General features: G+C 34.4%; 1 protein-coding gene across 1 annotated transcript; it reads left to right on the plus strand.

Moving 5' to 3' along the window:
* The first annotated feature begins 185 nt into the window (after positions 1–185).
* On the plus strand, positions 186–16495 carry LOC128551354 (guanylate-binding protein 2-like). The gene is made up of 5 exons (XM_053532204.1): positions 186–598; positions 2276–2550; positions 4982–5203; positions 7328–7424; positions 14811–16495. The coding sequence occupies exons 1-5, from the start codon at positions 193–195 to the stop codon at positions 15197–15199; spliced, it is 1389 nt and encodes a 462-aa protein (XP_053388179.1). The 5' UTR covers positions 186–192; the 3' UTR covers positions 15200–16495.
* The last annotated feature ends 989 nt before the right edge of the window (positions 16496–17484 follow it).

Below are 17484 nucleotides of genomic sequence, written 5' to 3' on the forward strand. Positions count from 1 at the left end.
ATAAAAACCTTAAAATGAACACTGATTCAGACAAACTCAGTTTTTGATTGCTCTTTAAATTTCATATTACACTTAAGTCAGCAATGTATTGATATTTACATCTGCAATGTTTTCTTCATAAGCAATTTGTTTTCTGCCAATATAAAACAAAAGTATTGATGTCCTTGACAGTATCACAGGTTTGTTACCAAAATGTCAAGTAACATACGTTTTGCGGATCGATGTGATGAGAAAAATAAAGCTCTCAAAGCTATTCTTCCAGAATTCGTCCTCTGTCTAAGAGATTTCTCTCTTAGGCTTTATGTAGAAGGAAAGGGAAAGCTGACGGAGGACGACTATCTTAAAGACTGTTTACAACATCAGAAAGAGATGGATGAAAGTTATAACAAACCAAGAGAGTGTATTCGAGATTTTTTTTCGAGTCGAAAATGCTTCACAATGCCAGTTCCAGGTGACGATGAAATTCTAGAGAACCTTGAAACTCTCGAGTTCGATCAACTGTCCAAGCGTTTTCAAGAAGCCACGGTCCGTTTTGTGTCGTATATTTACAGCAAAGATCCAAAGGAACTCATTGTGAGCAAACCTGTAAACGGGAAAAGTATGTACATATCTATTCAACGATATACTCTCATCTTTGTGTTTTTATACGCCTGAAGGGTCTTGTTATGTTATGACCCGGATGTCCGTCTGTCCGTCCCTTAGCAATTTCGTGTCCGCTCTATAACTCTTGAATGAACTTGATACAAATCTTCACCACATCGAGACGATGTGCAGAGAGCATGTTCTGAATGACTAGCTTCAAGGTCAAGGTCACAATTATGGGTCAAAAGTCATATCTGTTTGTTTCGTGTCCGCTCTGTAACTCTTGAACTGCTTGAAGGATTTTAAAGAAACTTGACAAAAATGTTCACCACACCAAGATGACGTGCAGAGCGCATGTTCCGGATGGCTTGCTTCAAGATCCAAGTCACACTTGTTTTACATGACAATTTTTTTTCATCTTTAGACCTTAACCATTTGGCCACGGAGAGTCAGAAAGTGATTAAACTTACAAAAGTTCGTGTTTTTGTAAGGCTTCTGTTTATATATAATTTCCTAAAATCCCGTTTTTATTAAGTCTAGTATTATTGTATATATAAATAGAAACTCTGTACGAATAAAAGTAATGACGACAGGGATTTAAGGCAAATGGTAGGTGTAGGGGCCGAAGGTCGATGAGGGGTGCAGTTTACATTACTTCTCATGAATAGACCAAATCATACCGAGTCCGCCATTATTCTTACTAAAGAATGATACAAACTTCAAAACATAGTATATCAGTCCTTGTGTCAGAAACATAAACATTACAATAGCTGGGAACATAAAAAGCTCGTTTTGATTGTGACTGATGCAATCTTGAAACACACATAGTGTATTGGTCAATAAATAAGATCATGATGAGAATAAACATAAAACTCATTTTGATCGTCTATGAATGTTCCAATATTGATCAAAGAATTTCATTTTCACAAAGAACTTGAAACCAGGTTCGAAAAAAAATATATGTAGATTGTTGCATTTTTATTGTATATTTCATGAATAAAACATAGTATTTACGTCTTAATATATCTGTTTCGAAGTTTAGTTCGAAAGAATGCTTTTCCTTTGCTTAGAAGCAGTACACTTTAATAATTATAACATTTTAGATTGAGGTAACATAAAAACTTGAATTAGCTTCACCTTTCCATTAAATATGTTTCATTCATCAAGGTATTTTGGACCAGGACTGCTAAACTCACAAGACAAAAAATAGTTATATTATGAATCTTTGTTATTAGAAGTTTATGTTTCAGATTTATGAATTAAGGATCGATTATTCATGTCAAATATTGGTCAGTTTACAATGACTTACCACTGTAACTCCTCCAAAGAAGTCCCTTTAGCAAAGACAATACTGTATGTCTTTCTGAATGCCATATGGTTATGCGAAAAAAGTGAGACATTTGCCTATATAGGAAAATTTTGAAACGGAAATGTATATTGACCCCCAAATGAACAGAAAATAAATCATTGCTAGTGAGTTTTTCTTCATTTAAGTCAAATTTGCTACCAAAACGGGTAGCAAAAGTTAATACCTTCCCTTACAATCTAATATTTTGGTTAGTATTGGCCAATACAATATATGCAATTCGTAGAAAGAAAATGAAATATCCGAGTAACGTTCAAGTAAAACTTGAGAAGGGTGCAATAAACTGAGATCCTAGACGAGTGACTATTTTCATTCCATTTTCTTCAGTGTTTGAAGTTCTAACGACACAGTATGTTGAAGCGCTTAAACATGGTGCAGTACCAGATGTAGACGATGCTTTTACTGCCGTGGCTAAAATAGAAAATGCTAGAGTAGCTGCTGAAGCATTAGAAATATTTGAATCTCAGATTAAATCGGTTAAGCTTCCAATACCAACAGCAACATTGAGAGATCTTTACAAAAACGCTCAGCAACAGGCATTGGACTTCTTGAACCCAAAAGTTGTACATGATGGAAAGAACACCTGTAAAAATGAAGCAAAGGTATGTGTCACTTGATTGGTGTAATGAATGACTTTATTGTTAACATTACTGCGATGAACGATGAAGAGGTACAAGTTCAGGTACAAGTAAAGTAAATCAATCATTAAGTGATATTAATTTACTCAAAGTATTTCATTAAGCTTACCAAATAAAAACCATTTCATTAAGTTAAGTTATCAAAACAACAGCCACTAGCTGACTATTTTTGCGGTCGAGGAACTATGTGACAAACTTTCTGATCACGAAGTTCAAATAACAGTACTAAAAAAGGATAACTACCATATTATGTGACATTTTTCAGGTACTATCCTAACCAGGTGTATGTAGATTTCGAACCGGATTGTGCAAATTACAAAATACAATATAAGATACTTAATTTTCACCTGATAACAGTTAATGAAATGTAAGCTTCTTTTTCAGAAATAAAAACCGTTAACTCGCAATTTCACCCACGTACATAATTATACGCTGTCAGAAAATAAAGATCGCATTTTCAATCTTCTATTTTCTTTTTATGGGCATTTATTTTCAAGAAGGATCTATACTAGTATCTAAAATGGTCAAATTCAATATTTTGAACATTTGTACGTATAATGATTAGTAGTTCATGAAATAAACATAATTATTTTATGTTTTTCGGTGGTTTATCGAAATATAACGGTGAATTATATCCTGATAAACTCACTGGCCACTCAGTGAAAATTATCAAATCTGATACCCGGATTAACGTCAAAAAGTTTACCGAGCGTACTGAAAGCCGGAAACAATATGACGATGACGTCGTTAAAATGACGTCATCTTTGCGATGCTTCCTGAAATAAGTTTCCCGCAAATTTCGACATTTTATTGAAATAAACACAACAAAAGTAGAGTTTTAGACATAAAATAAACAGAAAAATTGTTGGTATCGATGTAATATCACGGTAATTTCACTCGTGAACACCAAAAGTTGTTATTTTCACTCGTGGCTGCGCCACTCGTGAAAATATCACTTTTGGTGCCCACTCGGTGAAATTATAACGTGATATTACACCGAAACCAACAATTATCCTCTATTTAATATAACTTTCTTTTGTTTCAAGCCCGCTGGCAAGAATGATTTAGATTTAATTTCTGGTATTGTTGATGCTTTTGATAGATTATCACGGCTATAAGGAGGAATCACAGTTATATATATATACAAAATGTATACCACCTTGATATTGTTTTATTGTGTTTCACATAATTTGGTGATTGTGTATGTCTTTTGTGTGTTTATAGGTATTATATTGGTTTTTGACAGAAATTTCATTGATATTTATGATACGACCTCGGCACTATACATACTTGTTTTCCAGCAAGTCTTTTTGTATAACTAATATCTCGTAAGTAAATTATCCGGTCTTAAAAAGATTTTTTAAATATGTTGCAATATGATATATGATATTGGAAAATTGCTAATAAAATCTGTAAAAGGATCCGTCGGAAGCATAGAATGCAACCAAGCAGAATAATAGTAGACTCGAGTTTGATTTAGTCTGTTCATGAGAGGTAATGAAATGAGCAACACCTCTCACGCCCACTAGCACCGGCTTAAGTGGAACTCTATTAAATATCTATTGAACGGACGTCATGATCCCATAGGACCAGAAAATATAACAACACTGAATCCAAGTACGAGGAAACATTTACAGCCGCCACACGGCACTTAAAGATTGCTGTTGTGATAGTTAATAGAATCTGTAAATAAGATCCTTTGGAAGCATAGAATGCAACCAAGCAGAATAATAGCAGACTCGGTTTGACTGAGTCTATTCATGAGAGGTAATGTAATGCGGAATATCTCTCACGCACCCAAGCACCAGCGTAAGCGGAACTCTATTGCACAAGTATCGAATGGAGCTATGCATTGCGTATGCAAAATGAGATGAGATGTATTACTACACTAAAACGCATTCAACTTATACTGTGTGTATTTTAAATGGCCCCACCAAACTATATAGAAAACACTTGTCCTGTCCTGTCCCTCCCGAACTGTTTTCCTTAAATATCTAAGGAGCAAAAAGAGATATTGAAACTTAAAACTGTTTGAATAAAATTTTCCCCCTTTTTATTCACCTTTTTGAACACCTTTTTAAAAGAGACTTTAACGTTTCTTAAAATAGTGATAGATTGCAATGAGAGAAAGTGTAGAGCATTGATCTTGATTTCGCTTGTAGTAAGTTAGCTCTGACAGACACATGAAATCAACAAATACCATATTAAAAACTATTGATTTGTCAGTTACACATTATGCAAATAATTTTTCATTTGGAGTAGTCAAGGGTCATATTTTTCCAAAAGGTAAAATATATTTCTACCATTACAAATGTTGCCTGTGACTTCTTTATTTCTGAAATTGATTATGTCTGTCGAATGTCTTTTGTCCGCTGAATAACTTGATAAATTTCAGATGAAAATGGACAATATCTGGGAAGAAAAAAAGGAAGAGAACACCAAGAAGTTACATGATTTATGCGAAATCACTATAAAACAGAAAAATGAAGCTATTCTTGAACCAAACATCAAAAATAACGCATACAATAAGGCCGGAGGATTTAGACACTACAAACGTGATATTGAGCGAATGAGGGAAGAATACGTTCATGCGCTTAATGATTTCGATGAGCATGAGGTTAGTTATATACAATACGTTTAAGCTTAACAAGAATTCTAGGCTAATCTATTATACTTGAATCAAACTTGTAACAAATAGCGATGCCACAGCATTATTAAAACAGTCGGAGAGTAAATGAGAGAGCGGCCTGGTAGCTCAGTCGGAGCATTGGAACGGTATAACGCTAACTCGAGTTCGAGTCCCAATATGGCTACATTTTTTCTCAGGCTGTGACAATGTTATAATCGTTTACATTATTTCTAATTGATAGGGTCTGTACAATTTCAAGTTTCAACCTTGTTGAAGACAAGAAGATGCTATCCCTAACAAATAATATAAAAAACGAAAGCATAAAAAAGACAAGTCAGACAAGAAAAGACACATTAAAAAACGCAGTCACCTATACATGGAAATATTGGTACATCCAAATGTATACATGTTCACATAGACTGAGCACATGTCTACATTCAACAGTAACTACCACAGAAGTAGCAAACAAACATAAACTTACATGACGAACAAACACATCAGCGCACCCCTTTGGAATGGTCTGTGTTGGCAGTTTAAATTAGTTTACGAGTGCCAAACACCGCTCTTGTTGCTCTTTAAACAGGTTTAATAAGAAACATAATTTGTTAAAAGAATGTTGCATATCAGTGAAAAAATGAGTGAAAACACCTACTAAATACCTTACAAACACACTGTATCCACAAAAGATACAAGAACGAAAATCTAACCAAAGGGTATGAGAAAATAAATGTTCGGGCATACCCCCAACGCGCTGTCCGTCTTTTGATCGCTTTTTTTTTTTTTTTTTTTTTTGGTCTATTTGGGTTTGTATGTCTGGAGACCATCTGGTTGCATGGAAACAAATTTCGGGGACTATAGGATTATAGGATTGCGTTCTTCCTAGTCATGATTTTACAACCAACCGTCCAATCTTTATCGACAGTTACCTGTTCTACTGACTGAATGTCTTTACATTTAAACTCAAAGCTGTAGGGAACAATGGGTGATGTTTCTCCAGTCTGCATTATCTTAACATTTACACACTCCATAGATTTCGCTATTCAGCCACTTATGTGCAAAGTTCTAGTCTTTGTATTGCTTTACTCCTACAGACTTAACTTACGAATTTAATTAGACCACCAGCAATAACTCACTATATATTACTGTTAGAATGACCAAACTTTAAATATGGAACTGCGTTATTCGTTCAGTCCTCGGCACATTTAAGTCCCCTACCGGTGGAACACCGGAGGGGACTATAGGGATGCCCTCTGTCTGTATGTCCGTCCGCAAATCTGAATCCTGCGATAACTCAACAAGTATTCAAGCTAGGTTCATAAAACTTGGTACGTGTAAAGAGGGTAATATGTTAATTATGCACGTACATAACTTATGCTTGTATGTTAAAGGTCAATGTCACTATTGAAGGTCAAGTAAAAATTGTTTCTGCTCCATATCTTTTAAATGCATTGATGGATTATCTTAGTGGTACACACAAACGTTCCCCAATGATGATACAATGTGTCAACGCATGACCTATGGTTGTCGGTTAAAAGTCAAGGCCATTGTTCAAGGTCAAGTAAGATTTTGTTTCTGCTCCATTACTTTTAATTGTATTGAAGGATGTTTTAGTACTACACAGAAATGTTCCACATGATTAGACTATGCATCTTGCACATGACCCATGGTAGTCGGTCAAAGATCAAGGTCACTATTGAAGGCAAAGTAAAAATTTGTTTCTGCTCCATTACTCAATTGCATTGAAGGATTTTAGTACTACATAGAAATGTTGCCCATGATTAGACTATTTATCGCGCACATGACACATGATGATCGGTCAAAAGTCAAGGTCACTATTGAAGGTCAAGTAAAAATTTGTTTCTGCTTTATTACTTTTAATTGCATTGAAGGATTTTTAGTAATACACAGAAATTATTAAGTATTTTTTTTTACCGGTAGGGAACTTCTGTCTTTAAGTCAGTTATGTGATATCAATTATTTTACATATATGCGAATAGATTTTTCGAGAAGACTATGATTGCTCTTCAGTAATAGTATGTCTATTCTGTAGACTTAGCTCACATATTTATGAATTAAAACATTTAAACAAAATATATAAATTTGAAACTTTAGGTCTTGGGGTCATGGCTTGAGTTTGTGCAGCAAAAGAGAGATATCGAAAACATAATTATTGGAACAGATGATGCTTTGACGGAAAAGCAAAAGCAAGGTAAGTCAGATCTATCTAAATTTCTTGTTTTAATAGAAATGTTGCGGCTTAATACATCATCTATAGGTCTCTAGGAGTGACAGAAGGATCTTGCAGAATTTTAAACTTATTTTTAAATATCATAATTAATGACCAAAATCTACTTTTCCCTGTGTAAAATTCTTGGATAAATATTTCTTTCGAAACGTTGTACTTAGAAATGTTGCTGTGGTGCTTAGAAGGATGCCCTGAAAGTTTTATAACAGTCCATTAAGAAGTAGTCAAAACTGAAATTTTAAAACTGTTTGGTTTCCAAAATGGCTGAATATAACGACGCTGGCGCCAGACCAGAAAGAAAATCCCTCTGTACATGTTATACCCTATCCCTAGGTATTCTATAAGAACCATGGTCATGAAGGGGAAAATATACTAACCCGTTTCAATCGCGCATTTCACACCTAAAACACGCAGTTCTGTAAAAGTGTACTATGGATATCAAACAAGTGGTAATTTATCTTCCATTGTGAACCGGTCACATTTCTTCAATACTTCTTATCTTACAAAATCAACGCGTAGTTTATAGTTTTTTCAACGTTACACAAAAAACATTCTTGACCTTCCCTGGTGAAGTTCCGTTCTAGATTACAAAACCATTCTGATTGGCTGTTTTGAAAATGTATGTCAATCGTCATTTTACTACACGTGTTCGCTAATATGTGAAAATGCAGCATAAATGTGCAAAATGAATCAAATAAACAGAACAGATGTAGACCAATGTATGATTTCAAATTAAAAATCATATACAAGATGAATTTCATTCATCTTTTCGTGTTTTAGTGTAAAATTGTGACATTTTTTAAAAATTCTGTTTTTGTTTGTTTACGTTTCGCCTAATATGTGCACACTGTCGCGACCTCTAGACCGGATGTTCATTAGGGAAGGTCACGCAAGTTTTTACTGTAACGTTGATGAAAGCATGAAATATGTACATAATCTTGGCAATATGGAATGTTGAGACAATGTGACTGGTGCACGTTGTCAAAGCTTTCATCCCGTCAAAAGTGTCATCTTCCAAAAATAAACTTCCCTGGATCAAGGTCAACCTTAAACGCCTATATAGGAAACGGGATAAAGCATACAAAAGATACATAAAGGACAACACCAAAACACACAAAAACACTACCTTGCACTCAAACACCTCTGCAGGAAAGAAACAAGAATACCTTGAAGACATTCTCAACATAACAACACTCCAACAGAACATGAACATCAGCATCAACAATATAAACCAAACACCAAAAAACTTTACTCATTACTCAAACATGCAAAACAAGACTCCACTGACATTGACTCACTCAAGAAAAATAACAAACTGCACACATCAGATCAAGACAAAGCCACTGCACTCAATGAACAATTTCAGTCTGTCTTCACTCCTAAAACTCCTGTCTCTCTTAAATCCCTGGCTGAAATGAAAGTACAGGAAAATGCAGATACAGGTAAAGAGATTCCCAACGAGACATTTAGCCCTCATGATCCCATGCCAGACATTGACATCTCTGCAAATGGCATAGAAAAACTCCTAAACAACTTAGATCCACATAAGGCTGCAGGGACTGACCAAATGAAACCAATAGTTCTTAAAAACATCAGCAAAGAACTATCCCCCATCCTTACAAAATTATTCAAGAAATCCCTGCAAACCAGTATCCTCCCTGAAATATAGAAAAAGGCAAATGTAGCACCAGTCTACAAAAAAGGCTCAAGGTCAGATCCAGCCAATTACCGCCCAATCTCTCTTACCTGTATCCTGTGTAAAACCCTGGAACACATAGTTGCCTCTAGTATCACAAAACACTTCACAAAGTCTGATATGTTCTATGAACTTCAGCATGGTTTCCGAGAAAAGAGGTCATATCAAACCCAACTCCTTATGCTCATTGATGATATTCTTCGGTCCGTGAACCTGAAAAGCCAAGTTGACCTCATACTTCTTGACTTTTCAAAAGCGTTCGACATGGTCAACCATGAAAAACTATTGTACAAACTCCATTATTATGGTATAAGGGGCCATAACTTAAAATGGATCAAAGGCTTTCTAGACAATAGGTCACAATCCGTAGTTATCAATGGCTGCAACTCCAGCTCCATACCAGTCTCATCCGGCGTGCCCCAGGGTTCGGTTCTAGGACCTCTCTTATTTCTAATCTATATCAATGATCTTCCCTGAGTTTGTTAAATTTTCTAAAGTACGTCTCTTTGCTGATGACACTGTCATATATCTCTCTCTAACTGTTGCCTCACATTCTAGCCTACTACAACAAGATCTACACCAGCTTGAAATATGGGAACAGAAATGGGACATGCAATTTAATCCATCCAAGTGCCAGGTCATCCAAATTACAAAACGTAGTACAGTCATTCCAACTCAATACATACTTCACAACACCATCCTTGAATCAGTTCCATCTGCCAAATACCTTGGCGTTACAATATCAAATGACTTATCCTTTAACAACCACATTGACAATATCACTAAAATAGCAAATCAGACACTTGGCTTCCTCAGACGTAACATCAACGTCCACTCGCAAGCGCTCAAATCAACGGCATACAAGACACTGGTCAGGCCCCAGCTGGAGTACAGTTCTACAGTTTGGTCCCCGTATACAGGTAATCGCATTGATCAGCTTGAGTCGGTACAGCGCAGGGCTGCTCGGTGGGCAATGCATGATTATTCTAGACTATCCAGTGTCACTGATATGTTGACCTCCCTAAACTGGAGACGTCTTGACCTTCGCCGCATAGACCAGCGCCTTGTTACGTTTCATAACATTCTCCATAACCAGGTAGCCATTTCCCTCCCAAATGATATTAAACCACTCGCAAGACCATATAGACACACTCACTCCCAAGCATTCCAGCCAATTCCAACCTCAACTGATTACCACAAATACTCCTTCTACCCCCGTACCATTATACACTGGAATGCTCTTCCGCCAGATGTTGTAAACTTATCCGGTCCGCAGTTCAGTCAGGCTGTCAGCCAGATTGAACATGTCTCCCCATAAACCACCTGCTGTATGTTTTAACCTGTTTTTAACCAACCTTATTTCTTTGTTTTTAAACCTCTTTATGTTCACGTTCTTACTAATATTCTTTTGTCGGTTGACGCGTGCAAGGTCTACGTCCTCGCGAGGGGTTCGACCTAAACGGAAGATAGATAGAAGATAAATTATCGCTCGTTCAATATACTAGGTACACATTCACCGAACTGCGCGTTTAAGATGAAAATGTACGATTGAAAAGGGTTAGTATATTTTCCCGTTCATGACCATGGTTCTTATAGAATACCTAGGGGTAGGGTTTAACATGTACAGAGGCATTTTCTTTCTGGTCTGGCGCCAGTGGTAAACACGCCTTGAAAACTGTTTTATATTGTTATTATTATTATTATTATTATTTGGTTTGTTTTTGTTATTTTGAAAATTTAAAAAAGTAATCACCACCTTTGAAGTCCTTTAGAATGATATATAATATGAATAGCCTATGAATGTCTTATATTTAGCTTGTTACCGAAAAGATGGATCAGTCAGTAGTCTTACGCAATAGGATATAGAACATTTCAACGCTGAAATGCAAAGAAGTTGTAAATTGACTGCTTTTAAGGCATCCGATCCACAAATAGATAAGCAAGTTCTATATAAGGTGCTATTAAAATATATCAAATATTGATGCCTGGTAAGCTCATATAATTTTGGTATCATTTGAGAGCGTATTGACTACTGAAAAAGAAAATATGAATTATATTACAAAATATGTTATAGAAATTTTATTTTTGACTTTATAATATTCAATGATTCTCCAACAGAAATCCAGTTATTATAGTGTATGATTTATCATTTCGCCGTCAAAAATATGTCTGTAGTGATTCGTGCATATCATTTATAGTCATTTTGTTTACTAATTCCTGTTCAGCAGACACAACTCTCAAACAATACTAAAAAAACATTGAATCACCAGGCATCGAAATTTACCTATTTGTGGATCGGATATCTTAAATATTTAAAAATCGAGACAATTTTTATTCGTTTTTTTATCAAAAAGTAACAGTAAACGTAAAAATATTGATACCCGACTATATTATACCTTCTTTGATATTCTGCTAATTAAAAATATTCTACATCTGCAAAGATGTACAGTATAGTATAGACAAGTTGTACTTGGGTGTATATGCGAACTACCAACATTCTATACAAAAAGCATTTCTAAAGTACTAGAAGTAATTGATGTACTCGTACTTAATTTAGTTTTTATCAAACGATTTTCTCAATGCCAATAAAAGCTGATTTCAATTGGATGCATAAGTATGTTAAATTACAGAAAAATGTGTTGCTACTACTTATGAGGAGCTGACAGGCTGAAGAGCTTAACTTCCTGTCCACTGAATAACTTCTAAACTTCTCAGGGATTTTCATAAAATTAGCTATGTCCGATGACAAGGTCACACTATGAGGTCAAAGGTCAAATAGATTAACTTCATGTCCGCTCCATATTGTTTAAACCGCTTAGACGATTTTCATATAACTAACATCAATTATTTACCTCATTAAAGACAACGTGCATACCGCACAACACGGACCACTAGATTTAGGTCAAGGTCACCCTTAGAGCTAAAAACGCAGAGAACTGAAATTTTTGTTCACTCCTTATCTTTTAAACCACTAGAATATAATTCATAAAATTATCATCAATTGTTAATATCATACAGAGTGCACCACCAATGTTGCTAGATCAAGGTCACTCTTGGAGGTAAAACATCAATTAGCATAAATTGTTTCTGCTCTGTATATTTTCTTTTCTCCCGCTGAAAATTTTTCGTAAAGCTAGCATTATTTGTTAACCACATCAAGACAACATGCAGAGTGCATCGGCAAGGCCAAGGTCATACTTGAAGGTCAAATGCCAAGGCCAAAGTCAAAGGTCATTGCCACAATATTTTACTTTTTAGTCTCAAAACGGCATCTTTGATATTAATCACCGTTTGTGATAGCTCTAGTATCTCAGTTTACCTTAGGCCAAGATTTCTTTTGGTCATAATACACCTGACTTCGTTTTTTTATTTCTCATATGGTTATGTCTTTCCTATGTACGTTTGGATTAACTAAAATACCCCGTGTCACTGTTTAAATTGTACAAATATACTTCATAGGACTGATCAATACCTTCACTATCTACTTCAATATTTCCCACCACTTATTTCGATAAGCAGCCATGTTGAAAAATGCCTATTTTATCATAGCCATGACCTTTAATACTCTAAATTTACAACCATTTTGTACGTTTGTATCAATAGCATATGATGAAGGTTAGTTTTTCATGTCTGGTTATTGACTGTGATCCTTATTGTTGAGTGTGTTTGATTTGTTAAGTTTACCGTTAAAGCGTAATTTATTTACATTTATAACATCTTTTCTCTTCAATTCATGCTCATATGTTGTTGCTGTTTCCGTGGCAATGGCGATTACAACCGCTTTGGTGTACGTAAGGTCCTCTCAGTAAGTCATTTCGTTCGGATCTGCTCAGTGTGCATAACACACACGACCCTACCTCTAAACATATAGTTTAAACTATTCCCAAATAGGCGGTGTTTAGCTAGCTTATGCATTGCAGCACTTAAGTCCCTTATATTGTCCTCCGCAATTTGGTCCTGGTTTTAAAATCGAATATCAGCAATAGCCAGTGGTTAGGTTAATAATAATTTAACAAGGTTCGTATAGCACATCAAACGTTTCAGTTGTTTGTAAATCAAGAGGCAAAAGATCTGTCAACCTTCTTATAATTATTTTAGACCTCTGAGTGCTAACCAACAAGGAACTTTGAAATTCCTTCCGTTATTATTTCATTAGAAACATAGAATGGGGCAGTCATTCATGGTAACACGCCCGGGTTTCTTTCTCTTGATTAAAAGGTTCTGTTTTACCTATCACAGCAGCCATGATGTCGCGAAATTACATGACAATAGATTTAAACAGGAGTCTTTGAAAACATTTCCTGGCCTTTTCACCCTTCTTCTTATTTGAATCTGAGACAGCCTGTACAATCCTATACTTTTTGCTAACTAGACATACCTGTACCTCTATAGCATTGAGAAATATAATGTCCTATATATAGCAATTATATATAGTAAATTAACAGGTATGACTGAAACGTTAAATATGATGGTGGCTTATGTGGATTTGAAAGATTTTGGATGCTTTAGATCATAAGATGATTGATTATTTATTTTAAAATTTAATGGAATAAGTGTGTTTATGTTTGTATTGCCAAGATTCGGCAGTTGTTAAACTTTGTTTATATGATTTATTCTAATAACCTGTGAAATAATCTGGTTTATTTTAGGTGTGTAGCATTTCATTTTTAACAGTTTAGATATTGATTTGAATGGTCTGTTTCGTCTATGTGGTAAAGCGTTATTCAAAAATGTATGTGTATTGGTAAAGTGTTTATTTCAAAGTCACAGCAACGTGCTATGTCGACATAAAGCCGTGACATGGAAAAGTGGTCGCCTTGACATCAAAAACACAAAATGGCCTTAGGTTTATTTTGCTATCTAACATAATCTGTTTCATTATTGTCACTTTCCAAAGACACTGTATTATCAAACCTAAGTTAAATATTGAACAGTCATATTAATTCTTTGAAATACCAACCTACTTTTGTTTTCGATAATGGTGAATAATACAGAAGTCATCCTGAAACCCGTAATCAAGGCTCGTTCTAAACCATTACTTCGTGTGACCGACATACCTAAGCGTGTTTACAGTCCGTCCTTTATAATTTCTGTCTGTATTTTTGCCGATTTTATCTATATCCGTAAAATGCATTAAAAATAATTATAAACACTACTGAAAAAAGTCTGCTATTTCCTTCTTTTTCTATAGCCTAACGTATTGTAGCTAATGTAGAAACAATTTAAATCTGTACCTAATTGTTTGTTATAGAATAAGATAAACATAATTTAGCTATTACAGATAGGCCATGATTCTGGAGTATTTACTGTCAATGCTGATTTTCTTCAAATATGGGTCCAGTGTTACATTAAGATTGTTATGATTTATTCTTAATGATTTTGTTTATATTTCATTCATAAAGACTGACGTTTCTACTTGAAAAAAAAATCTACTAGCTGGAAAATCTAGAAGAGTTTTAAAAATTAAGAGTTGTAACCAAATTTATCTATCTCTGAGTTATATTTTTCTCTTTTATCCGTGAACATGTGTGCACGGGTTAGCATTCTAATGCAGATTGCTGTATGATTTCTTTTAACGTGATATTTCCTGTGGGACTATTGCTTCTTCTATATTCTTGCTTGTAACTTTTATTTTGTTTTCAATATACTTATAGAAGAGAAACAGCAGAACAAGCAGATGATAGAAAAATTAACAAAAGAACAGGATGAAAAATACAAGGCGGAACTTCAAAAACAGAAGAAAGAGCTGGAGGATCAGCATAAGAAAATACAAGCAGATCAGAAAGCACAAAACGATAAAGACAACGAGAGATTGGAAAAGCTTTTAAATCGAATAAACTATCTCGAAGAAGAAGACAAAAAGCGGAAGGTAAAATTAGAAAATCTCGAAGAAGAAGACAAAAAGCGGAAGGAAAAATTAGAAAATCTCGAAGAAGAAGACAAAGAGCGGAAGGAAAAAATACACAGACTCGAAGAAGAAGACAGAAAGCGGAAGGCAAAGGGATTCATTGGTAGGATGTGGTCAGCAATAGCAGGAGAATAATTGTACAGATATGTTGAACACAGTTATCACAACACTAACCACTTTGTTTTGGAACCACGTTTAAGGCCCGTCTATTTGTCACAATACATTTACATTACATTTCAGTAATATATAACAAATATCTTGTACTATTTTTAACATGTACATATAGTAGTTTTTGGCCATTTTAAGAAAACGTAGTTGTTAGAAATAAAGATATGTCGATAGGTTAGTAAAACTGAGAGAACAAAAACATGAAAGGAAGGAAGAAAAGAGAACACTACCGTGGTATGTAGATTTTGTTGTTTAAAGTAAGGGGATGAAACATTTCCAATCGTTATTGAAAATATCAAGACGATCGTTACGGAACGCTGTATATTTTTCTACTTTTAATCTGTTTATCAGATTTTGTTTGAATTAGTTATTTCTGGTACTATTTTCTTTATTTTACATTTACAAGAAAACATACGCAACAGACAATACAAGACAGACAAAACAACCAGTTGAAAATAGGGGCACCGCCTTGGAACGGTCAGTAACCTAAATAAAGGAAACTTTGGGTTTAAACGCGTTTAGGGCATACCAACCTCACACTTGCCCTATATTCAACAAGTTAAACAACACAATGTAAATAAATCCCCGCTGAGAAAGGCTCTAACATTAGTGCAAAAGTAACAAATAAATAAAGCAAAACATAAAATTAAGGTAAATTTAAGGTACAATTACACAAATGTACTCAACAACTTGTCTGAAGTCAGAGCAACAAGAGCCTAACTTTTAAGGGCACGACTAAGAAAACTGTAAGACAAAATTCAACTCCCTCCGTCCGTTGTATGTAGGATTTAGGAGAAAAGCATCATGGAGTTCTACACTTTATTAGTCAACGCACCATCAAATAGGAAAGCGTAGCAATTAACTGTAGAGGGGTCAATCACTAAACATGCACTGTGCTTCACGATTTTCGCAACGTATCCTCTTTTTTTAATTTTAGTTAGGTTTTTATTCAAGTAACAGGATTTTGTTGTTTCTAATAATTTATATAAGTTTATTTCATCTGGTGTATCGTTTATATCAATTGTTCCTAATTTTATTTTCCATCTTTTTGGAATTGATGCAAATAATCTATAATAGTTTAAAAAATCTGAGTTAAGTATATGATATTCGTTTTTTAATATATCAAATGTTTTCAATTGTTTAGTTTCCATGTCGTAGATGACTTTAATAAAAATTATATTTTTCTTTATTCATAAAGGGAAATTTATTATTAATTTATTATTAATGAGCTAATTATTCCATATTATTTGCATTGTTTTATTTTGTGGATTTTTGTTGAAATTTATTTTGCTCCATGAAATAAGGATATCTTTTAGGAATGTATTTTCCAATTTTAATTTTAAAACATCTTTTTCATTTAAGTTACATTTAAATAGATTCATCTCAGATACTTTTTTTCAATCTTTTGTTTCTTATTTCTTTCCACTTTCCATTATTGGAATTGTTTCTGGACGGATTGTCGCAGACAATTCCATCCAGTGGAACCACAATAACGTATAATTATGCGAATTTCGGCTTTATCGATTTTTTGATAACCACCATAGATTTCACACTTCGCCGAAAGAAAAAAGTTCTCAGAACAACTAAAATTGCCACGCTTTACTGTGCGCTTTAATTGAATGCAGAGGATTAGTGTAGTATTTACTTGAGCTGACGATATGCCCGCTGACCAATAAACTAAGCACGCTTTATATACGAGACAGAGTTCTTATCACTGGGTGATGGATTTTTCATTGAAGATTTTACATCAATGGAATTCACAAATAAATCAGCTGTACTGAAAAACTCAGAATTTAGGGGAAGTCAAAGCTCGGATATTTGTTATTTATAATCACCACAAAGAAGTAAAATAGAATAATAGAACTTTGATAAATGCTTTTGATAATCAAAGAAGTAAAAGACTTTTCCAATGATTTATGATACTTGGAAATTTATTGAGAAAGGAATCTATTATATTGCCGAATACAATATTACTTAGCTTTCGGTAAATCTGTAAAAGTTATTACTTTTCTACAGCAAAATCAAAATAATTCATGCTGAAGTGAATTGGCTATTACAGACTATTTAACCTGCAACACGGTAATCAGTTATATGTGTATTCCTTAAAAGTCTGATCGTCCCTGCTATAATAAGTGACTTTAAGCCCAATAGTTATTAAAAAATGTATGATTGTTTTGTAATTGTGTCTACATGCACATCTGTGCAGTCTGATAATGATAGTCCGCATTGTTCATATTAAGTCATTAGATTCA

Source organism: Mercenaria mercenaria, unplaced genomic scaffold (genome assembly GCF_021730395.1).
Source record: "Mercenaria mercenaria strain notata unplaced genomic scaffold, MADL_Memer_1 contig_1010, whole genome shotgun sequence".
In the NCBI taxonomy this organism is placed as follows: domain Eukaryota; kingdom Metazoa; phylum Mollusca; class Bivalvia; order Venerida; family Veneridae; genus Mercenaria; species Mercenaria mercenaria.

What these genes read in the sequence shown, in the direction of transcription:
- LOC128551354 (XM_053532204.1), top strand. Translation starts at nt 193, where the DNA reads ATGTCAAGTAACATACGTTTTGCGGATCGATGTGATGAGAAAAATAAA. An exon ending in CAAACCTGTAAACGGGAAAA is followed by an intron (nt 599 to 2,275) that starts GTATGTACATAT and finishes CATTTTCTTCAG; the next exon opens with TGTTTGAAGTTCTAACGACA. An exon ending in GACGGAAAAGCAAAAGCAAG is followed by an intron (nt 7,425 to 14,810) that starts GTAAGTCAGATC and finishes ATATACTTATAG; the next exon opens with AAGAGAAACAGCAGAACAAG.